Source organism: Papaver somniferum, chromosome 5, assembly GCF_003573695.1.
Source record: "Papaver somniferum cultivar HN1 chromosome 5, ASM357369v1, whole genome shotgun sequence".
In the NCBI taxonomy this organism is placed as follows: domain Eukaryota; kingdom Viridiplantae; phylum Streptophyta; class Magnoliopsida; order Ranunculales; family Papaveraceae; genus Papaver; species Papaver somniferum.
Genome location: NC_039362.1, coordinates 100,645,100 through 100,669,453, shown reverse-complemented (window position 1 = coordinate 100,669,453; position 24,354 = coordinate 100,645,100). Strand labels below are relative to the sequence as shown.

The window sequence follows — 24,354 nt, the reverse complement described above, 5'->3', positions numbered from 1 at the left end:
GAGGATGAACAACAATGAGAGAAAACAAAAGAAAGAAAGTAAGAGGAGTTGGCTTCTAGGTGGATGCTATCTAACATTGGGAGCAATGGGAGTACATAAACTGGAAGTCACAAATCATTTTCGTTTATTTATTATGTATGAATAGGTAGAAGCTTTATTAGAAATTTTATAACTATCCATAAATATTTTTATTCAAAAAGGAATGACCATTAATATGAAAGATATTTTTATTTAAGAACAATTTTATGATTATAAATAGTAAAGGTTATATCTGATAGGTTACGGAGAAAATATACTCATAAACAGAGCGAGCAGACAAAGAAAGACAGATCAAAATAAAATATAAGACAGATAAAAAACAAAAGAAATAATTATCTATGAGATTTAGAATTATATATTATTTTATTCAATCCTTTAGACTTCAAATGGCATTGAATGTGATAATCATTTTCTACGCCCATACACGGGAGGGGATACTCATATGTCCTTGTTGAATGAGTATTTTTTGTGATTATGAAACCAAGTCAACAAAGAATGTGTGGAAAGTCCTACAGCTGGATAGGTTCAAACTGGATAAATTGACTTGACTTGCACAATAAAAGTTTAGACTAGACGACATACAAAGTTACAGATACTCTCAAATTGAGGCATGAATTATTTTCATTTTTACTTAAGAACCGGTCAAATTGAAAGAAAAAAAAAGTTTTTTAAACGAAAATAGTATTTATTATTATTATTTTTTAGCATGTATGTTATTATATTATATTTAAATTAAGCGTGGGTATGTTAATGCCTATAGAGTCACACTCTCGCAATATACACATTTTTTATTCATAATTATAATTTTTTTAAAAAAAATATAAAAAAATTTAAAATATCTAATAAAGTTTCTCTTCATTAATACTCATTCGCTCATGGAAAATGATACTATCACTTTTTTCCTAAACTTTTTTTCGAACAATGATAGTGTATTATAATGAGATACTATCAAATAGAGCATCTTTAAAAATATCTAAATTAGAATTCCCTAGCGGATTAAATAACAAAAAAGAATTGATGCCATCAGTTAGAACTTCTTTAAAAACATCTAAATTATTACCGTGGTGGATTTGATAATAAAATAATTTTACCTGTAGGATTAACTTTGTTTCTAAAAACAACTCTTTTCTTTAAATATAAACACTTTTTTTATCGATAAGATAAAGAAAAAGTAATTTTGTTGCCGCATTCAGGATTAGAAAAGAAAAAAATAAAATAAGAGAAAGATAATTCTGTTACTTTCAATTATCATCTCGAAGAATATTTGGTTTCGATGTTGATTTTAAACGCCTTGGCAAAAAATACTAACAATCATATAGAAAAACAAATCTTGTAAAATGTCATTAAAATTAGGAGAGGAAGTTGTTAGAAACAAGACTTGAATTAGTGTACTTTAGATAAAAAGCTTCCAAGCTATATGAGGCAATTTTTGACCGACTTGGACATAACTGTTGTAAATAGAATACGTACCAACAGAGAAACGAAATCTTGTAAAAGGGAAAATATCAAGGCTAGTATATGGAAAATGATTAGCAAGAAGAGTATAAGCATGGCAAAGAGGATTGGAAAGTCCTCGTGTTGATTGTCTTTTTAACTGAATGCCCCTTAATTTTAGTCTAGTGTTCGAATCCCCCTTATGCGTATTGACAACTGGTTCTATGGTGTAGTGGTTAGCACTCAGGACTTTGAATCCTGCGACCTGGGTTCGACTCCCGGTAGGACCTCTTTCTTGTAGCCCAATTAGCCAGGGGTTGAACTTCCAATTTATAGATTAGGAGTTCAATTACCGTTGTTGAACGATAAAAAAAAAGGGGCATTGCTCCCTTTTACAATCTGGTGGAATGCATGAAAAGAACGCAACTCCAGGTTTTATAGGAATTCAAGAGAACTATTTATCACATGATAATTTTTTTAATAAGTCATTACATATCAGTCTCTCTGAAATTTGTTCTTTGATTACCTTAAAATATGACTAGACTACTGTTGTTAGAAACAATTGACTTTGTATTTTTCTCTTTCAGCCTTCGTCATTTCGACGATGGTTAAATTTTAGTTAAAATTTTTGAAAGTGATTTAGTGACTATGCCAACTTCATTGTGAATTAAAAAGAATTACAGTTACAATTTAATAACAATTTAAATAAGTGATTTGGTACCAAATTAATTTAATTAACAAATTTTCCTTTGTGTTATATGGAAATTAAGTGAAAATAAAATGAAGCAGCTCTCAACCCATATCGAAGTATTCCAATTCCCGACCATCATGACTTGGTCTCCTCCAAAGTGCGGAGGCAAAATTAAATAAATTCAAATTATAACCACAATTACAAATTTTGAACATGTAAAGCGAACATTTTGAAGATTTCCTCCTAGTTCAACAACAACAAAAGAAAAATGAAAGAAAAGGATTTTGTGTAATAATTACCTTAAAATAATACGGAATAAATAATAATAATTGTTTTTTTATATAGTGTATTAAATAGTTATTGAAGGAATCAGTAATTGAATAGAAAGAGAATATCTGTTTTTTAGGAGAAAAACATACACATACACAAAGAAACGGCTATAATTGTCTGTTTGAGAAAGAAGAGGTAGAGAGGTAGAAGAGAAAGATAGACAGAGTGGATACAGCGTGGCCGAAGATCATCGCCCCCGTTTTTAGGTTTTTCCGTCCAATTCAAGTCTCCCCTCTTGTCCTCCCATTTTCCAAATTCCACCCTTCCTTGATATAAATCACACAAACACTACCAGAAAAGAAAAAAAAAAAGAGCAGATTTTTATTCGTTTGATGATGTCTGATGGTGGGTATAAGAAAACCGATGATATTTGTGAAGACGTTTGTGGTCAGGTAAAAACATTTTCCCCAATTCTTTGCGATTAATTTCTTTTCAAATTTGGTCAAAATAAGAAAAATTTCAGTCAAATTGTTTGGTTTCTAAAGTGAATTTCCCCCTTTTCTTCGTCTCTCAGGAGGTAATGGGAGGAGCACCATTAAACATGTCGAGATTACGCTGTATAATGCGAGGTTTGGATTTAAAAGTGTATCTCCTTTTATTCATTATTGTACCAACAGTGGTTCTTGGTATTTATGTTCACGGTCAGAAAATTACATACTTCTTAAGGCCACTATGGGAGAAGCCCCCGAAGCCGTTTCATGAAATCCCGCATTATTATCATGAGAATGTTTCGATGGAGAATTTGTGTAGGTTACATGGATGGGCTATCAGGGAGTCTCCTAGACGTGTTTTTGATGCCGTTTTGTTTAATAATGAGGTTGATATTCTTACAATTAGATGGAAAGAATTGGAGCCATATGTTACACAGTTTGTGTTGTTAGAAGTGAATTCAACGTTTACAGGGATACCCAAGCCTTTGTATTTTGCAAACCATAGAGAGCACTTTAAATTTGTTGAGCAACGGTTAACTTATGGAACGATAGGGGGTAGGTTTAAGAAAGGGGAGAATCCATTCGTTGAAGAGGCTTATCAGCGTGTAGTTTTGGATAAGTTGTTGGGGATTGCGGGTATAATGGATGATGATTTATTGATTATGTCTGATGTTGATGAGATTCCGAGTGGGCATACTATTAATCTGTTGAGATGGTGTGCTGATACACCTCCTGTTCTTCATTTGAGGCTTAAGAATTACTTGTATTCGTTCGAGTTTCCTGTTGATAATAAGAGTTGGAGAGCGTCAGTGCATCAGTATAAGGCGGGGAAAACAAGGTATGCACATTATAGGCAGACTGATGATATCTTGTCAGATGCAGGGTGGCATTGCAGTTTTTGCTTCAGGCATATAAGTGAGTTTATATTCAAAATGAAAGCTTATAGTCATTATGATCGAGTGAGATTCAAGTATTACCTTGATCCCAAAAGGATTCAGGACGTCATTTGCAAAGGAGCTAACCTTTTTGACATGCTTCCCGAAGAATATACATTCAAGGATATCATAGGAAAATTGGGTCCCATTCCTCATTCTTTCTCTGCCGTTCATCTTCCAGCTCATCTTTTGAATAACGCTGAAAAATATAAATACCTCTTGCCAGGGAATTGCAATAGAGAAAGTGGCTAACACTTAATGACAGGCTTTAGGGGTATCCATTTCTGTAGTGACTGGAGCCTGGAGGTACAGCGTCTTTTGACGCATCCCAAGGAAGGGTTGAGCAGTTGATGACTTAGACATGGTAGTATATACAGTTAGTATCAGATATTCAACTAGAACTTAGATCATTATTTCGAGACAGATTGGTGAAGACCGGAAAATTCGTTGTGCTTGGAGATGAAACCATGTATTATCTAGTTTTGGGCTGTGAAGGTGAAACCGTGTATTTTCTAATTCATGGTTTCAACCAAATTGGAGAATATTTGTTTGTCGAATGCTTGGGTTGGGAACAGAGAGTCACGTTTAACATATTCTGTGCCGCCTTCTTGTCGGTCTGTGATGAACCCTTAAAATGTTCAAAATTGTGAAAGGAACAGCAGAAAATGAAATTCTGTGGCATTTCGCTAGGCTTTTCACTCTGGGAATTTTGTTGTCTTTTAACTGATACACTGTTATATAGTAGTTTTTCTTCTCCTTGTAGCTTCTTGATTGTACAATTTATGCCTCTTTAAATCAATAATAAAGAAAAAAAAGAATTAAGTGGAATGAAAGTTACACTTATTGCTTTTAGATTGTTCTTTTATGATGTTATTCTCTCATATACATTCAAGATCGCAAGGTTTGTTAGTTCAAAAATTGGAGTTGTGTATGATTAAAATGGACGTTAATGTTTCCAAATAATAACAAGACTCAATTGGCTTTCTTTGTTCTCACTGCAAACACAACAACCAAATGTTAGAACTGCAGTTATCTGGCTGGAGTTACAGACACACACACACACCATAGAAGGCACGGAAATTGGAAATAGTTCCTCGACTAGGAGATACAAACAACCAAATGTAACAACTACAGTTATCTGGCAAGAGCCATTAGTGTTACAGACACAGACACCATAAATAGCACAGAATTGGAAAAAGATCATAAACAGGCAGAAAGGGTCATCAGATGTGTCATTGTCTGCAAGACAGGGTTTTCCCAAATACTTGCAGTTCTACTAAAATCTTCCGTAGCAGCTGGCCAAGTAATTTACGTCTTTGAGATAGCGTGACATGGGTCTCTCCTAGTACTCGAGTTGCTGATTGACATCAACTTAAGACACAAATTTGGCATAAAGAGGAAAGAGAATCCACCACAGGAGAGGATGAACAAAATTGGATTCGGCATTCCTATAATAAACTCAGTGAGCTTTGGCTCCATAGTCCACCCCATTTGTCTACAAGCGGTCAAACCAACTCGTAAAGCTTTGCTGCGATCCAAACTGCCAGTCCTGCCATAACATACAGAGCAATATCAATTTCACTGTGATGATTGCTTATACTAAGACTCCATCAACCCATTTGTAAGTCTGGGTAACACAAATGGCAAGGCCAAACGTTAAGTGTAAGACTAACAAAAATGTAAAATATGAGGATGAAGATCTTTTAGCAAATATAGTAAAACGAAAAACGATGACAGATGAAGCTTACACCAGGCTCAAATTCAGGAGGCGTGCCAAGAGCTAAGCTATCCAGATCCGCGAGTCCAAAGGCTGTACTTAGATCTCCATTATCATTCCTGTTACGATCCCAGTCTGACAAACATGAAACCTTCTTAATTCCCGACTCATTAAGGATCTCATGGTTCTCATGACACAACAATGAAATGTCTATGCCATCTGGATCAGGATTCTCCACAGCTTGAGATTCACCAGCCCACCATGCAGCAGTTGATCTCTCAACCCCAAAGCAAACAACTTCTGCAGGAAGTTGAAGTGATTTGGAACTAACTTCTACATCCTGTTTTACAAGAAGCAAATCCCAAGGATTCATTCCCAAGTATGAATTTGGCAAGTACTTACCTATCAATGCAACATTGAGAAATGTGTATGAATTTACTACAAAATACTAAAACACCAAAGTACCTGGTGGACAGAAGGATATCCTATATTTTCTTTATCAAGCTCGTTCAATTTTGCACGCTTCTCAGGCCGAGGAGGATCTGGCGTATTTGTATTCGGGGTGCTTGGAGTAGTCTGGATATCTCCCGTATCTGTATGCTTTGGTGGTTGTTGATAGAAAATTTTAGAAACAACAAATTCGCCCTCCATTTCTTCTTCATTGGTCCCTAGATGATACTGATGCATCACCCAATTAGACTTATCTGGTTTTGACCCCTTTATTGAACTCTTATAGAGAACCATAATTTTCTTAAACCCTTTCTGAATACCATTATGGACCACAGGCTTCTTTTTGCCTGTCTTATGCCAACGGACATGCTCTTCTGTTGAACTGAGTTCTCCATGGATCCTGCGGCGCTTGCGATGACCTGTGGCATATGCTTTCGAAGTTCTGTGGAAGAAATGGACACTGCTTCCATCTTTCTTCGCACCTAGAAAGAAATAAATTTGTTTGCATCAAGCTAAGTCAACTTGATTGCAAAGAATGTTATGTTAAATAACTAACTCAAACTCAAAGCAACCAAATTGAATTAGATCAATCAAGAGTTCAACAGTTTCCACTCTTGAACACAATAGGATGGTCAAACATGAATGTCTAGCATTTCAAACCATCTAAACCTTACATGATATTGATTTTTATTTTCTCCTTAGCGATGCAATGAATTTTGTTAAAACTAGTTCAGCCAATCCTGAGCACTTAATAAAAAAGCAATAACTAATAGGAATAAGGTCTATATCTTTTACCAGGAAGATTTTTAGGGTGTGTATAGCAGATTCCTTCCTGTGACTCAATCGAAGGAATGAACTCATCAATAAATGTATGAGGCTTCAAATTTCCAGGAGAAAGTTTTGCAGCTAGATGTTCTAGAAGCTCTGCATCTGTTGGATCGAACTTGACACCAGCTGGAAAGCCTGGCCATTCAACTGCAACCTGCATATGCAAGTACTTATCTAAGCTCATAAATTACTTGCGGTAATCTATTCAAGAAATCAATAGAACTAGTCTTACATCGCTATTATCAATCCGGTGAAGACAATTAGGACACTCCCGACTCGCACCACAATCTTTAATTTGATAAGAAGAAAAATGAGGGGCATTTTTCACTTTACTTGCAATTCCTTTACTATCGATAAGCCAAGACCTGCAAAAACAATGCCAATACGAGTCAAAACTTAAACCCCAAAAACTCAAGACTCGGCAGACTGCACAATATCTTAATGCTATCTACAAAAATTACTTGATACCCTGGGATCAAATCTACCTCCTAACCATGATGACACAAATGTTGCTGATTTAATTAGAGATTCAAATATTGATGCTCTCCTGTACTTTGTACTCTTAACAAGTACTAATCAAGTAAAGGTCAAAATTATCAACCAACCCTCGTCTCCCTAAGATTTTCCTGAAGACTGAAACCCAATAAACAAGAATCTTTGTTTATGTTTTCTCACATTCTTATGGTATTTGTTCACTCCTTGCTGATGTCAAGCTCTGAATCAAGCATTCAACAATTAAAAGAACCCACAGGGAAAAACAAACAAATGGGTCATAGGTTAAGAGGATCAATATCATTATAACCAATTAAATTGAAACCAAGATTGAGGAAACATACTAATAGGTCATCAATAGATTCAAAAGCTAAACCCCTAAAATCTAACCCCCAGCATTGCACATTATACAAAAAAATTACTGCTCGCTTTAGATCCACCTCCTAAAACAGATTATATAAGTTCTTCTACTCTTTACCCCATTAACAGGTTCTAGTCGAGCAACAACCAAATTAATAAAGGCCACAAATATCACACAACCCTCATACAGATCTTCCTAGAGAAAGCATTCAACATTCAAAAACAACCAACAGGGGAAAACAAACAAATGGTTTGTAGCTTAAGGATACTACGGCGTCAATATCATAATGACTACATGCATAACAGGTCATTTCGGTAGTTCCTTTACGATGTAAGCTCAGACCAATGCCAATCCCAGCATTGTGATACAGCGTAGATGATGATTCATTGACTCTAGTCCCCTTTCGAAACTCGAGCCAGATGACAGAAACTCAACATTCCTATTTCAATGAAAGACAAACCCTTTTCACACTCAAAAGAATAACATTTTCCCAAAATGGGTACTTTTCATTGCTCTCACCGAGTAATAAACCCTCGACCTGAAATCTCTAATCCTAAACAACAAAAACAATGGGAAGCCCCAAAACTCCAACTAATAAGTTTAACAAACCCGTGTTGCAATAGTTGATTGGTTTCAACACAAATTATACAAACTATGCCGTTAATCCACCAAAAAAAAATTGCAATATTTTAATAAAATCAGTCCAGAGTTCAGAAAAATCACTAAAATGTATCCAAAAACATTCAGAATTTTTAGCCCATTTCTTTAATTATTGTAATTAATTGGGGGATTTCTGTGATTCTTAATCTTACCTAGCCATTCAATTTCAGATGAGAAAGAAAGTTTGAAGCTTGAAGACATATAGAATGAGAGAGAAGAGAGGTGGTGAAAAAGAGCTGAAACTGAACTGTGAAGGAGAAACTTTGCTGCTCCTATGCTGTTGCTTCACTTGCCCCTTTTCTATGTCCTATCAATTAAGTTAAATGCGAGCGGGAAATAGCTACGGATCCGTTTGTATTAGGTTCACGATTACCAAACCAATAGGTTCGAAAAAGAATCTATTTGTGGAGGCTATGATATTAGGTGACCTGGTTAGGATAGGGGGTTGAATCATTTCATCATTCTGTTAGCCGATTTCCTGTAAACAGAAATTTGATGTCGTTCTTTTTTAATAGAGCTGCTGTGCTTGAGATTGGATCAAGGTTTATTTCCAGTGCGATATCTGTAGTGTGCAATGAACCAGAACTTTGACCAACAAGATTTAGAAATCGAAACATATATGATAATATATATTCCCACTAACCGGTATCAAACAAAATCAAAAAATATTATGTCTTGTAAACTGAACTACTGTACCAGTTATGCCAGGTGGCTTGAAACCTGAACAGAGCTTATCTTAAATGAGATTTCACATAGTATAGCGTGGATAAAACAAGTAACTCCGAGCCAAACCCCGCTTCATCATTTTGCGGGTCTTGTCATTCAACAAAACCTGATGCTCGGAACCGAACCTGAATTAGAGACTTAAAAAGGTCTCAAATACGTGTCCTTTTTTATTGTTTCTTTCGAGGAATTCCTTGCCCTCCAAGCTTAAAAAGGAAAGAACACAGAAAAGAAACGGTACAAATATCTACATTTTCCATTGACTTTAGTTTGACGCGTTTAGCTATATCAAGAACGTTGGTGTGATTCCGTCAATAATCCAACGGTATAGTTGATAGCAAGTGGGACCCGCTCCGGAAAAGACTTTATGCTTTTAGACGGAACATTGTAAATGTTTTAGAGGAATTTTGTGTTTAGTCCAGAAAACCCGATCCGGGTTAATCCGTAGTCCAGCGGGATAAAACATTTGCTGGCTGGTCCAACAAAGTTTCAAAAAACGTAAAATTACAAAGCTACCCATCATGAGAAGAGTCCGTGTAAAACTTTAATCATCTTTTACAGTCCAGCGTCAGAAATCAGTTTTATCTTCTTTTGTATTCACTCAAATCTGAAGATCTATAGTACGATTTTGAGTTCCAGTTTCTTTATTTTTCCTGATTTCAATTTCATCTTCTTTATTTTAGTAAAAACTTAAAATCTAGGGCACGATTTTGAGTTTTATCTGAAAATCTAGGTCACAAAACCCAAATAATTCATCATCAAAGCAGAAGAAAATCAATGGGAAAACCCTAGATTCGGTGAAATCAAACAAGATTTTCCTATTTTTTTGATGGAAATTCGTTTTGGATCTGATTTTGTTATTCGTTTTCTTGTTACTCCTTCACCAACAACAAAAAGGAAGAGAAACATTGTTACTCCTCCACCATCAACAACAAATACAGAGAAAACATTGTTACTCCTTCATCAACAAAATGGAAGAAAGCATTTTTACCAAAAGAAGGTACAAATCTAAAATTCACTTCTAATTTCGCTTCTAAAAGGAACAATACATATCAAGATGTAATGTTCGATAGTTAGATTAGTGTTATATGCATGATCTAATAGTACATATTACATATTGGTAGTACTTATTAATATGTAATGTTGAATAATTGGATTATTGTTGCGTGTACGATGCAGTACATATGAATATATATTTTTGTATTATGTAAACCCTTTTTACGCTCTCTATAAGCATCAATACATATCAATATGTATTGTTGTACTGTGTTACTTTGTACATATGAATATGTGTTGTTGTATTATGTGAAACCCTCTTTATGCTCTCTATAAGCATTAATACATATAGATATGTAATGTTGTACTGTGTTACTTTGTACATATGAATATGTATTGTTTTCCTTGTTGTTGTGTGTATGCATCTGTACATATCAATACGTTCTATTGTACTATGTAAAACTCTTTTTTAGTTCTCCATAAGCATCAGTGCATATCAATATGCTTTGTTGTACTAAAATCTCTTTTATGCTCCCCACAAGCATCATTATATATCAATATGTACTTTATCCAAAAGTGATTCGTTGATGCAGTACATATAATTATATATCGCATAGACCCTTAACCCTAGTTTATGCTTGAATATGATACTACAGTACATATTGACATGTACTAGGTTATTAATTGATATACCATATTAATATGTACTGTAATAGATACGGATATGTATTGTGTAAAAGCATTAGTTACTGATATGTATCATGTGAAACCAGTGAACCTTATTTCTTTTGTACTGCAGAACTAGCCTTATTTCTTTTCTCCTTATCTTGACTAGTATTGTAGAAAACTTGCACTTGTATTAGGTCATATCAACATGTGCTACCTTGCAAGAGGAAAATAACATGTAAAACCAACATGTTTCTGATAAGAAATATTGATGTGTAATGCTTGAAAAACGGGATAGTTTTTGACAATGTCAATTGTCGCCAGTAAATATTCGATTATACTGGTAAAAACTGCAGTACATATCTGGTTGTACTGTGATAAACTTGGTGGTTTTTGACAGTGTCAACTGCCAGTACATTTTTTCTTATATCGTGAAAAACTAAGTGATTTTATTTCCCTTTCAATAAATATTTGTTGCAAAAATTGGTTTTAACATTAAGCTTTTATGGAAAAACTTATTAGTTGCAGCGATGTGCACATGTTTCGGTGTATAAATATCTAGAATTTATCAAGTCAGCAGAAGCTTGAGATTATGAATGTGTTGCATAGAAAACGGGTGCTAAAAAGACTGTAAAGTTCGGAATTGAAGGCGTTGATCGTCACTTATTGTATTACAGCAAGGCATGACTCCGCTTGTTTCAACTTCTCATTTTGTTTCAGTGTACAAAGTTTACTTAATGCAAGTTCCCCTCCTGAGTACATTGTTTTATATACTGTGGTTTCTCCGGATACATCATTTATATACTGTAGTTTTTCCATAGCATATCATTTGTATACTGTGAGTTCAACTCATATTTCCCAATAAAATCTTTTTATTTTGATAAACAAAGTATATACAATAATCTTCCAAAGTACAGGACTCATAAATCCTACTACAAAGGCAGGGCTAGGAAAAGGTTAACAAAAAAATATTGGAAACCTTGAATACAGGCAGTACATCATCTACTGTAAAACCTGATGCACAAACTCAATTTTTTTTGTAATGTATAGTGGCATTGAAAAGTAAAGTGGCGTTAAAAAGTATGAAGCCTTAAATAGTGGCATTACATATCTTGTTGTAATGTAAAACCTGGCGGCAAAGAAAATTCTGCCAAAAAAACATAGCTCAACAACTCATCAAGTTGATGAGATATTATATTTCTCTCCTCTCATCCTTGATGTCTACAACCTCAATGACTTGTAGCTGCATCTCCAGCGGCCATAACTGTTGTTGTTGTTTGTTTTTTGAATTTAAGCTTCTTCTCAAACATCACCATAGCTTGTTATATTTCATACATCCCCTTCCGCAAAACTGTCATCTGTCAAAGACGTAATAAAAACTATCAAGAGTCAATGACTTAACCATTAAGGACTAGAGAACGCTAAAAATACAGAACACCCAAAGAATCTAGCACACTCCTGCAAACAACATCAAGATTAGAATAAAAACACATTAAGAAATAGACATAAATGAATTAGTACATTTTGATATGTACTGAGTAAAAACCTAGTACATATTGATATGTATTAAGTGAAAACCTAGTACATATTGAGATGTTCTAGACTGTTTGCGGCAATTGGAAGTTGCTGACTCTTAGGATTATTTTGAACTATAATACTTACAACCTTGGCAGCCTTTGCTCGGATGCCTGCACTCGAATTCTTCAGGTGTTCAAAAAGGGGGACTAAACCACCAATTGTATGCAAATCTGTGACACATACAAACTAATTACATATAAAAAAAAAAATCCCAAATTAATAAGGTATCAACTTACCATTTTCCATGTCAATGAATTCAACATGCTCTTGCAATTCATCCAACATAGCTGCCAATTATTAAAACAGACACAAAAAGTAACAAATTAAAATCCAAGCCGACTCAAAAAATTACAAATTAAAATCCAAAGTGATATACATCTCATCATGTAAACAAATGTTTGCTTATTAATCTAGCAAATAAACATCAGGATTCGAAAAAAATGCATTAAGAATTCACATAGACAGACACAAATGAATTAGTACATGTTAATATGTAATCTCCCCACAATGTTCCTGGTCCTTCACCACATTGTAAACAACTTCTGGCACAATTTCTCAGTCAAACACCGGTTCCAGCGGAACACTGCAAGGGGCATATAAATTTCCTATCCATATTTATACTATATTCCCTTAATATTACTGCATCAAAGTACATAGTTCATCTTCATTTAGATGTTTTATATTCTCACACAGAATCCAGAATTATGTCAAATGAAAAAAAGAGCACAAAATAATTGAATGCTAAGAAGGTACCAGCAGCAACACTGTTTTTCTTTTCCCGAGTTTGCAAATTCAGGGCAACAACAATCACATATCCCTGTTACCTGCTCAGCATATGTATAATCACAACAACCATTGAATGATAAATGAAGTAAAAATAATTGCAAACTCTAGCACAAGTCTACATGTTAGAGCTAGTACATATAAATATGTACTGAGTGAAAACCTAGGACATATTAATATGTACCGAGTTAGATCATTTCCTTGCATCGTCAAATGTAAATGTTACTCATGGCCTCCAAATAGGAAAAGTGAATCCAACCTCAATACCATTTTTCATCAGATTGGTGAATTATAAATTTATTATGGAGTGTTTTATATAAGATAAATCATGAAAGAAAAATGTGTTGAATTCCTATTCATATTTATATACGCGTCATATTACTGCCTCAAAGTACATAGTGCAACTTCATTTAGATGTTTTAATTTCTCACACAGAATCCAGAATTACGTCAAATAAAAAAAACACCACATAATAATAGATCGCTTCGAAGGTACCTGCAGCAACAATGCTTTTCCTTTCCCGAGGTTGCAAAGTTAGGACAATGTATGTATCCATGCTACTTGCTCGAAAAACAGTTAAATCTTATAACCACAACAACCATTGAATGATAAATGAAGTACAAAAAATTGCAATACAAATCTACATGTTAGAGCTAGTGAAAACCTAGGACATATTAATATGTACTGAATCAAAGCCTAGTACATAACGATATATCTTACTTAACCATTGGTCTCAACTCGCATAATTAGCAAAAAATCACTTCACACACACAGTAGGTTCAACATACAAATAAAGAAAAAAAATAATCCAATAACATCATATAGTATATACCTTGAGAAACTTCTGCATTTTACACATGCATGGTGTAACAACTTGATTTCACACGTATTGACACTAAAAATGTTACTTACATCTAAGAATACAAAAACAACATAAACATCTATAAAACTTAAAGATCTTAAACCAAAATCAGTTCAACCCAATTTATAACGAACTAAATTCCGAATATTCAATAAAATTAACAATTAATAATAGTACCTGAACAATTTTACCCAATTCTAAATCCCTTACTAATCCATGGCTAATTAGTTGTCTACGGACTCATATTCTTCACATTTCATATGTTTGTTACTATCAGATTATAAAAATGATAAAAAACCTAGTTCTCGCGTCATGAAAAGAAAAATCAGGAAAATCAATCAATAAGAAATCGACGAGGAGCCGCCAATTAAACCCTAAAAATATAAAATTAAAGATGAGGAAAACAAACATTAACAATTATCATCGTCACTGATTTTGGTTCGCAGAGAATTATATTTCCTTGGCTTTTCTCCATCAATCGCCATGGCAAAGCTCTTCGTCGGAGAAGAAACTGAAAGAAGAAACTAGATCCAGAATGTTATCATCGTACGAGGGCACTTTAGGCATTTAGGAAAAAATGCTTCATAACTCTCACACGTGTTTGGACTGGGGGTTAATTCTTTTGGTCCAAAAACATAAAATCGGACTACCGCTTAAAAGATGTCTAATGATGGACTACACATTAAGCGGGTTCTAGTAAACAGGATTAACCAGTAATTCCTAGAATGTTTTATCCACGGAAGCAGATACACCGAAGTTGCACGGTGTGAGAGGGGTGGTGGAGCCCATTTCTGTCTCATCCTTATCCCAATGAACAAAATGATTTCCTGTGTCGTTCGATTCCCTATCGGTGGAAATCGTGGTGTATAGTTTCGGTGGGGTGTAGAATGGTTGTTTAGAACAGTAAAACCTAGATGAGCCACGTCAGATTCATAATGAACGGAGAAAAAAAATCTATAGACCGCCCTATCCGAACACCCATAAAACCGCATAGGCATGAAAACATTTAATAATGAGACCTCTTGTTTTTCTCAATGGGGTGGGGCTCACATTTACTGTGTCTATGAGGTTTTAAAATCGTTCAATTGGACGGGTTATCCAGAAGCATTGACTGAAAAATGTGTTCGAAACTTTCTTGACTTGAACTCGTCTTAACAGTTCAGGTGCTTGGCCCTTGAGCTCATCCAAGGGAAAAATACGGTTTATCTTTTATATTGATCGTCCAAAATTCACAAACTTTATATATTTGGAAAGCTCTTTTCGAGATCTACGAAAGGATTACCCATATGACTATATAATTTTCATTTTAAAAAAGAATATTTTCGCTTCATCATTATCTCATGTGTACAAAAAAGTACACATGCACATAAATTTCATACGGTTATGCAATTATTCTTTGACATGTGCACCTCATTGTACATTGTTGTAAACATCCATACTCACAAACATGAAATATATTCATGAGACGGACAATAATGTACACATATGTAAATCTAGCAAAACCAACATTCACACCCATGAAACATGCCATATATTTGTGAGACATGACAACGGGTATACAACTAAGTATAAATCTACAAAAATCCTGAAAATCCAACATCCATATCCACAAAACTGGAAATATATCATGAGAAGGTACAATGGTGTACAACTATGTACACATCTAGAAAAACCTAACAAATCAAAATCCGTACCCATAAAACAACTTGAAAAATATATCAGTGCACCAATGTGTACACTCTTACAAAACATGGAACGAATCAACCATATTCACCTAGAAGCAAATCTACTTCATGAGATTTATACTAGAGCACCATTATGTACACACATATACATACTGTATAAACATAACATGGAAACTCATATGGATTTCATTCATCAATCTCCGCAAACCTTGTGATAGATTTGGGTGCTCTACCATTTTGAGCTTACAGGTCCCTAAATGATACATAAAACCAAAAAAGATTGATGTCAAAGGTGCATCAGGGTAATCAACAAGTGTATAACTATCTACGCATTAAAAATCAACAAGTGTACAACTATGTACACATTAAAGATAAAAGAGGCATGAACTATTTAATCTTATCCTAAGCAGGTAATATAATACTGTTACCGTTGTAGTAGGGTAAAAATTGATTCTGGAGAAAGAGTAAAAGTGGGTAGGTTGATGAGAAACGAGTCTAGACCCTAAATAATTTGTTAGAACATAGATCGGTCGACCTCGCATGTGTTTCTATATCAAGAATGTTTGTCAATGTTAGTGTTCAAAACTATGAGTCTTGATTTCTAGTCTACATAGCTAAGTCTCGGACTAGGATAGAAAAGTGCAGTTGAGCTCAAGGACTTCATGGCGATTCATCATACAACGACGAAGATGTACTCAAGGAACCGTGGAACTTCATCAACAAAAAGGTATGTGGAGACTTGAACTTATCTATCACTCAAAAGTCTATCTACTCTATCTCCTACTCTTATGAGACAAAATTCGTATGTTATATAGACTGGATCATACACATTTGATATTTTGAGCCGAGTATATCTCGCCTATCTATATCTCGAAATCATGTGTTGGTAAAGCGTTTCTCTTTGATCGGGTTTATCTTCACCTAATGACGAAAGTCATAATGTTTCAATCACTTTGAAAATCGCTTTGACGAGAAATAGTGTAACAACTATATAACGTCCTCTAAGAATGTTTCAATGGTTGGAATGAGAGTTTAGGTCTATATAACCAAAGATGGATATAAGCATTGTGTGGTAACACATATGTGCATAAATCCTATTCCTTAATCCGAAGTTTGCGAACTTTGTTGATTGAGAGAAACCGGAGGAATTGGCTTTGCCAAGTCCACGAACTCAGTTTGCGAACTCAGTCCGTGAACTGACGGAAGTTCTCGTACTGAGAATTTCTGCAAGGATTTCCAAAAACTCGTTTGCGTGTTTAGTTCGCGAACAGGCAAAAGTCTCTTTGCCGAGATTTTCTGCTGAGTTTGGAAACTCTGCCGGTTGCCTTAAGTTCGCGAACTTTTTTGCGAACTTGAGTGGGTTATGATCTAAATATGTGCTCTGAACATGAAACTTAAATTACTAAGGAATGCAGTATGCAAACCGTGGCTAAAGTTCATGAGCCGATTCAAATCGAATCGACTCATCTTTGTTTAAATTGTGTCTTGTGTAGTTACATAAGATCTCATAGCAATTGAACAACTCTCTAACTAGTTCATTTGAGTCAATTGAACTAGTTATGGTGAAGAAGAACAAGGTTAATATGAAATTCTCATATGGTTAACCTTTTGGGTTACTATGTTGAACCAACATACACGTACACGTTTGGGCACGGTTTTCACAAACCCAGTAAACGTATATCTCAAGTGTGTGTGACAAGCTAAGTGTTTGATCTAACGTTGAGAAATATTAGCTTGAATCTAAATCAGGTTTCATCTAACTGTGAATATTGATTTCTTTGTACCTAAGGCAAAACCCTGATTTGAAGACTATATAAAGGAGACATCTAGCATTGGGCAAAACTAATCCCCACACGTCTGTGTGATACTAGTACGCTCGCTAGAGTCGATTCTCCTCTAACCTTTGGTTTTCTTCTCTAAAACCAGGTTAACGACTTAAAGACTTCATTGGGATTGTGAAGCCAGACCGATACTACTTTTATCGTAGTTGTGTGATCTGATCTTGCATCTTCTATCGTACGAGTACAATCTTATTGATTGGCTTGATATCGTGAGAGTTCTCCGATAGGCAAGATAAAGAAGTCACAAACATCTTCGTCTCACTGTTTGTGATTCCTCGACGTCCTCTTGTTTATACAAGTAAGACTGTTGAGAGGTGATTGATTAATCTAGGCTGTTCTTCGGGAATATAAGACCAGATTATCAATTGGTTCCTGTTCACCTTGATTTCATATCATAAGACGGAACAAAAACCCAGGGTTCTTCTGTGTGAGACAGATTTATCCTTTGATATACTTTTCTGTGTGAGACAGATTTGTTTATTATCAAGTCTGCGATTTTGGGTTGCAGCAACTCTTAGTTGTGGGTGAGATCATCTAAGGGAATCAAGTGCGCAGTATCCTGCTGGAATCAAAGGCATAGGGAGTACAACTGTACGTTGAATTAGTGAGATACTGATTGGGGTTCAACTATAGTCCAGTCCGAAATTAGCTTGGAGTAGGCTAGTGTCTGTAGCGGCTTAATACAGTGTGTATTCAATCTGGACTAGGTCCCGGGGTTTTTCTGCATTTGCGGTTTCCTCGTTAACAAAATTTCTGGTGTCTGTGTTATTTCATTTTCCGAATTATATTGTTTATCTTTATAATTGAAATAATATAGGTTGTGCATTAAAGTTTAATCGATTAGAGATCTGTCCTTGTGGTTGTTGATTTCATTGATTAACACTTGGACGTTGGTCTTTGGTACCGTCCAAGTTATTCCTTGTATTTGATAAAGACTCGCTATTGTTTTTAACTTGAGTAAAAATCAAATCAAGAGAGAGATATTAACTCCTCGATATACTTTATTCTAGATTGAGTCTGACTGTCTAGTTGATTCTCTAGTAAAGTATATTGGAGTTAGTCCATACAGATTGCTAAGCGAAATATTGGGTGGTGTTGTTAGACCCCCGCTTTTTCAATTGGTATCAGAGCAGGTAAACACGGTAAACCTTATAAGTTTGTGTTTGTTCGTTCCTTATAAATTGCCCTATGGGAAATTTCTTCGGAAAGCTTGCTCCTAACATCTGTAACACACACCAGAATTCCTTAAAGATTGTTCAAAGATCATTATTGGTAAAACCCCTTGGTTCTCATGATAATCTCACTTCATCTAAAAGGGAAGATTTAGATGTTAAGAAGCAATCAGAAGGAAAAAATAAAAAGAAGGAAAGATTGGGAAAACGTTCAATACGCTCAAGGATATGGAACCTCACTAGATTAACTCTTGATATCTTTGAGGAATACTATCGTGATGGATCAATTGATAAAGATCTGTTTAAAGCGTTCGAAAACGTTTTTAAATTCTTAGAAAAACTTAATTCTGTTAAGTCTAAGAATCATTCTGGAAAGGGTGTTGGTCGTGTTACTGTTAATACTGAACAACACAGAAATCGGAAATATCCTTCTTCTAGCCCGAACAAACGAAGGATAGAAAGCTCCAGCTGCCCTGACTATCATCATTATTTTGATTACAAGGACTGTTCACACTTATCAACCAGACGTGTCGCATGAGAACTCCTCTGCGCATTATGCCTCTTGGTAACAATGTTGGCATTTACCCCATTTGTACATATCTTGAAGTGGGGCAAGAAATGGTTTGAGTTGTGTACAGTTGTGTTGTGATTGGTTAGCTTTCGATTGCTTCTGTTATCTTTCACATGTATGTTGGTTGCATACCTTTAATGTGGAAAGGGCTAAGAAAAATCCCATAAGTCTTATGTGGGTCACGGTTCGTGTACATCCCAAGCCCATGAATGAGGGATATATATGTATGAGGTTCGCGAACTTTCTCCTTCCTCATCTTCATTCCGCGTACGTGAACTAGGGTTTGTGCTTCTCCACCATTAAAGCTTCTTTGAAGAAATCAAAAGGAAGGGTGTTTGAGGTTCTCTTCAAGTAAGTAATCCCCTCTTGTGTATCTCTTTATGATGATTTCTAGGAGCATGAAAAGGAGTTCTAAAAGCTCAAAATCCTCTAGCTTAAATCCTCCATGTGATCAAAACTCTCTTAAAATTAGGTTTGTGGATGATTCTTGTGCTAGAATGTTTGATAAGATTGCTTCAAAAGGGCTCATTCTAGAAAAGAAATTGGATTTCTCTAGTGAGCATGAAGAGGATTTGATATGCTTTAGAAAATTCAAGCTTGGAAATATCTTTAATGGTCTTGGTCAAGGATTTGATTCTCTTACAAGGATTTTCTATGCCAATATTCATGATGTTGATTAAAACAAGATGGAATTCAAATCCATGATTTAATTTCAAGAGTTACCGAAATACCGTTGGGAGACGTACGGCTACCTAGACCAAGTGATGAACGTCCATCGTATGATGATATCTCTATTGGACTTTGTGGAAAGAAGGTGGTTTGGAGTCAAGGAAAGTTTCCTACTAATAATTTAGTGTTGCTTTAGTAGATTTTGGAAAACTTGGCATTTCCAACCTTTGTCCCTCCACAATTGAAAATTCATGGTGGAGTTATGAATTTGCGGAATTGGTCTACTTCCTTGCATCCGGTAATACAAATCTTGTTGTGGGATGACTTCTCACATCAAGATGTTAGACTACCCTTGTTTGATTATCCGAATTTGCCATGATCGTGGACTTGATTTTATTGGAAATTCTCTTGGAGTTCCTAAACTTGTCCGTCCGTGTACCTTCCGGTGTATAAAGGAGAATGTTCGAAAGCGACAAAGAGGTACTCCTCTTGATATTGAAGATCCCACCACCTTGAGACTTATTCAGAAAGTTCACAAGGGTGTGTGTAAGGTTAATGCAAGAGTGAAGTGCTTAAAAGAGCAAATGTCGTTTATTGGAACCAAGTGTCCCGAGCTCAAGGAAGAGTTGGATTCAATTCAAGCATCCTGGAAATTGTCCGATGATGAAGATGATGAGTAATGCTTTTGTTTATATGCCTAGTATGTCTTCTTTTTGGTTTAGTTGGAAGAATAACTAGGGCTTTCAATAGCGATGATTGTGACTACACATAGCTATTTTTGTTTTCATCTTCTTGTGTTATCTTTTAGGTTTATTGGTATTAAATTCTAAAAATATTTGGAGGATGATGTTATTGCAGTATTAATCTGTTTGATTTTGAAGTATTGCAATATTTTTATGGGATATGTATTGTTTGCGTCCGTGAACTTGAAGGTCCCATATGTTGTCAAAAGTAAAATCGTTCATAAATTGGTATTCGTATTGATGAAAGGACGAATGGACTTTTGACAAATACAAAAGTTATGCCTATGCAGTCATTTATTTGACGGAAAATAGGGTAAAATCTTTTGTGTGACAAGGATAAAGTCTATTATGACGTTATGCAAATAGTGATGGAAAAATAGAATAGATCCTTGTATGTATTCCACAGTAATGATCATCACTGATCCATATCTTATGTATTACTGTGAGGCTCTGTAATGTGTCTTATCTCGAGCACGATACAACTAAGTTGATTGTTTTGTGATTAACTTTGTTGGTTGTTTCGTAAGGTACTTTATGTCAAGCATCATTGAACTAAATTAATCATCTTGGTTGGTTATTTAGTTATTTGCTCCGAAAGTCTTCTTTTGTCGAGCAAAACTTTTGACAATTAAATTGATTACTTCTGTGATTACTTTGGTTGTGTTTTCCAATTGGATTAATTATAGGTTCTCTTGTAATTAATCTAGTCGAGTATTCATATATTTTACAAGTCCTTGTGTTGAGTATATGAACGGCTATACTAATCATGTTCTATTGGTTAATGTAGTCGTATATTCCGTAAGGTTTTCCTTATGTTGAGTATGTTAACGATTAAGTTAGTCATCTCCGTATGATTACCTTAGTCGTAGCTCCGTAAGTTTACTTATGTTGAGCACAATCAATTAAATTGATCACTTTTGTGATTTGATTTAGTTGTGTATTCTAATTAAATTAATCATGGGTTTACTTGTGATTAATTTGATTGAGTTTTGGTTATAAAAAATCATTCCTATGGTTTTTGGTATCCAATTAAATATCCTTCTTTTCTTTCAAAATTAAGGTCGCTCTTGTTGTTCTTTCGGGAATGACATCAAATGGGGGAGAGTTCTTTTGAACTTGTGCTTAATGGTAATATATTGCGGGGTGTGCGGCTGTGGAATTTTATAGGGGTTATCTTGTATATTAAAACTCCTTGATGAATGCATTTAGCTTCGGCTTTATGATTGCATCTAAATTAAGTTGGTATGTATTTTTTCTTTTAGTCTATGAAACGTCTCTTCTCGGAAATTTCATTAGGATCCCGTTCTTGTACCTTTGCCAATTTTATTGATAAAAAGGGGGAGAATTAATGTGTAGTTCTACTGCATATACATATGGTTTTCGGATCATTGTGTAAGGGGGAGTGGTTTACATGTGAGATGGATTATTGACTAAGGAGGAGTGATACATATCACCGTAGTATTATTGTTAAAGTCGTGATGCAATTGGACTTTGATGTTACATAATAATACTATGTCATTGTATAATGATGATCGAGAATCTAGATTTCTCTCATTTTTATAGCTACGGATCTTCAACAACGGTGATGCTAAACTTACAACCTTTGGGATCATTGGAGTACTTGGAAGGACGAAGATTTCAGGGAACGTTGAAGATTAGACTATGAAATAGGAGCCACTAAAGTTTATCTTTTTTGTATTCCATATGTATTAATAGTTTGGTCACTAAAATTGACAAAGGGGGAGATTGTTAGAGTGTAGCTCGGTCGATCTCGCATGCGTTGCTATATCAAGCATGTTTGTCAATGTTAGTGTTCGAAACTATGAGTCTTGATTTCTAGTCTACATAGCTAAGTCTCGTACTAGGATAGAAAAGTGTAGTTGAGCTCAAGGACTTCATGGCGATTCATCATACAACGACGAAGATGTACTCAAGGAACCGTGGAACTTCATCAACAAAAAGGTATGTGGAGACTTGAACTTATCTATCACTCAAAAGTCTATCTACTCTATCTCCTACTTCTTATGAGACAAAAGTCGTATGCTATATAGACTGGATCATACACATTTGATATTTCGAGCCGAGTATATCTCGCCTATCTATATCTCGAAATCATGTGTTGGTAAAGCGTTTCGCTTTGATCGGGTTTATCTTCACCTAATGATGAAAGTCATAATGTTTCAATCACTTTGAAAATCGCTTTGACGAGAAATAGTGTACCAACTGTATAACGTCCTATAAGAATGTTTCAATGGTTGGAATGAGAGTTTAGGTATATAACCAATGATGGATATAAGCATTGTGTGGTAACACATAAGTGTATAAGTCCTATTCTTTAATCCGAAGTTTGCGAACTTTGTTGATTGAGAGAAACCGGAGGAATTGGCTTTGCAAAGTACGTGAACTCAGTTTGCGAACTCAGTCCGATAACTGACGGAAGTTATCTTACCGAGAATTTCTCCTGGGATTTCCAAAAACTCGTTTGCATGTTTAGTCCGCGAACTCAGTCCACGAACTGGCGGAAGTCTCTATGCCGAGATTTTCTGCTGAGTTTGGAAACTCTGCCTGTTGCCTTAAGTCCGCGAACTTGTTTGCGAACTTGAGTTGGTTATGATCTAAAGATGTGCTCTGAACATGAAACTTAAATTAATAAGGAATGCAGTATGCAAACCGTGGCTAAATTTCATGAGCTGATTCGAATCGAATCATCTTTGTTTCAATTGTGTCTTGTGTAGTTACATAAGATCTCATAGCAATTGAAAAACTCTATAACTAGTTTATTTGAGTCAATTGAACTAGTTATGGTGAAGAAGAACAAGCTTAATATGAAATGCTCATACGGTTAACCTTTTGGGTTACTATGTTGAACCAACATACACGTACACGTTTGGGCACGGTTTTCACAAACCCAGTAAACGTATATATCAAGTGTGTGTGACAAGCTAAGTTTTCGATCTAACGGTGAATATTGATTGCTTTGTACCTAAGGCAAAACCCTGATTTGAAGACTATATAAAGGAGACATCTAACATTGGGCAAAACTAATCCTCACACGTCTGTGTGATACTAGTGCGCTCGCTAGAGTCGATTCTCCTCTAACATTTGGTTTTCTTCTCTAAAACCAGGTTAACGACTTAAAGACTTCATTGAGATTGTGAAGCCAGACCGATACTACTTTTATCGTAGTTGTGTGATCTGATCTTGCATCTTCTATCGTACGAGTACAATCTTATTGATTGGCTTGAGATCGTGAGAGTTCTCCGATAGGCAAGATAAAGAAGTTACAAACATCTTCGTCTCACTGTTTGTGATTCCTCGACGTCCTCTTGTTTATACAAGTAAGACTGTTGAGAGGTGATTGATTAATCTAGGTTGTTCTTCGGGAATATAAGACCGGATTATCAATTGGTTCATGTTCACCTTGATTTCATATCATAAGACGGAACAAAAACCTAGGGTTCTTCTGTGGGAGACAGATTTATTATTTGATAGACTTTTCTGTGTGAGACAGATTTGTTTATTATCAAGTCTACGATTTTGGGTTGCAGCAACTCTTAGTTGTGGGTGAGATCAGCTAAGGGAATCAAGTGCGCAGTATCCTGCTGGGATCAGAGGCATAGGGAGTACAACTGTACCTTGAATTAGTGGGAGACTGATTGGGGTTCAACTATAGTCCAGTCCGAAGTTAGCTTGAAGT

General features: G+C 35.3%; 2 protein-coding genes and 1 non-coding gene across 3 annotated transcripts; 2 read left to right on the top strand and 1 right to left on the bottom strand.

The window, feature by feature from the left end:
* The first annotated feature begins 1,691 nt into the window (after nt 1–1,691).
* On the top strand, nt 1,692–1,763 carry TRNAQ-UUG. The gene has a single exon. It is a non-coding gene; the product is annotated as a tRNA-Gln (tRNA).
* Nucleotides 1,764–2,709: 946 nt separating this feature from the next.
* On the top strand, nt 2,710–4,712 carry LOC113282314. Its single transcript, XM_026531297.1, has 2 exons — nt 2,710–2,886; nt 3,009–4,712. Exons 1-2 carry the CDS (start codon nt 2,827–2,829, stop codon nt 4,110–4,112), a joined length of 1,164 nt encoding a protein of 387 aa, XP_026387082.1. The 5' UTR covers nt 2,710–2,826; the 3' UTR covers nt 4,113–4,712.
* A 224-nt stretch (nt 4,713–4,936) lies between these two features.
* LOC113277686 (SUPPRESSOR OF GAMMA RESPONSE 1-like) lies at nt 4,937–8,730 on the bottom strand. The gene is made up of 6 exons (XM_026526718.1): nt 8,521–8,730; nt 7,088–7,220; nt 6,823–7,009; nt 6,043–6,509; nt 5,609–5,917; nt 4,937–5,409 (listed from the first exon to the last, which is right to left on the bottom strand). Exons 1-6 carry the CDS (start codon nt 8,526–8,528, stop codon nt 5,356–5,358), a joined length of 1,158 nt encoding a protein of 385 aa, XP_026382503.1. The 5' UTR covers nt 8,529–8,730; the 3' UTR covers nt 4,937–5,355.
* Nucleotides 8,731–24,354: the final 15,624 nt, after the last annotated feature.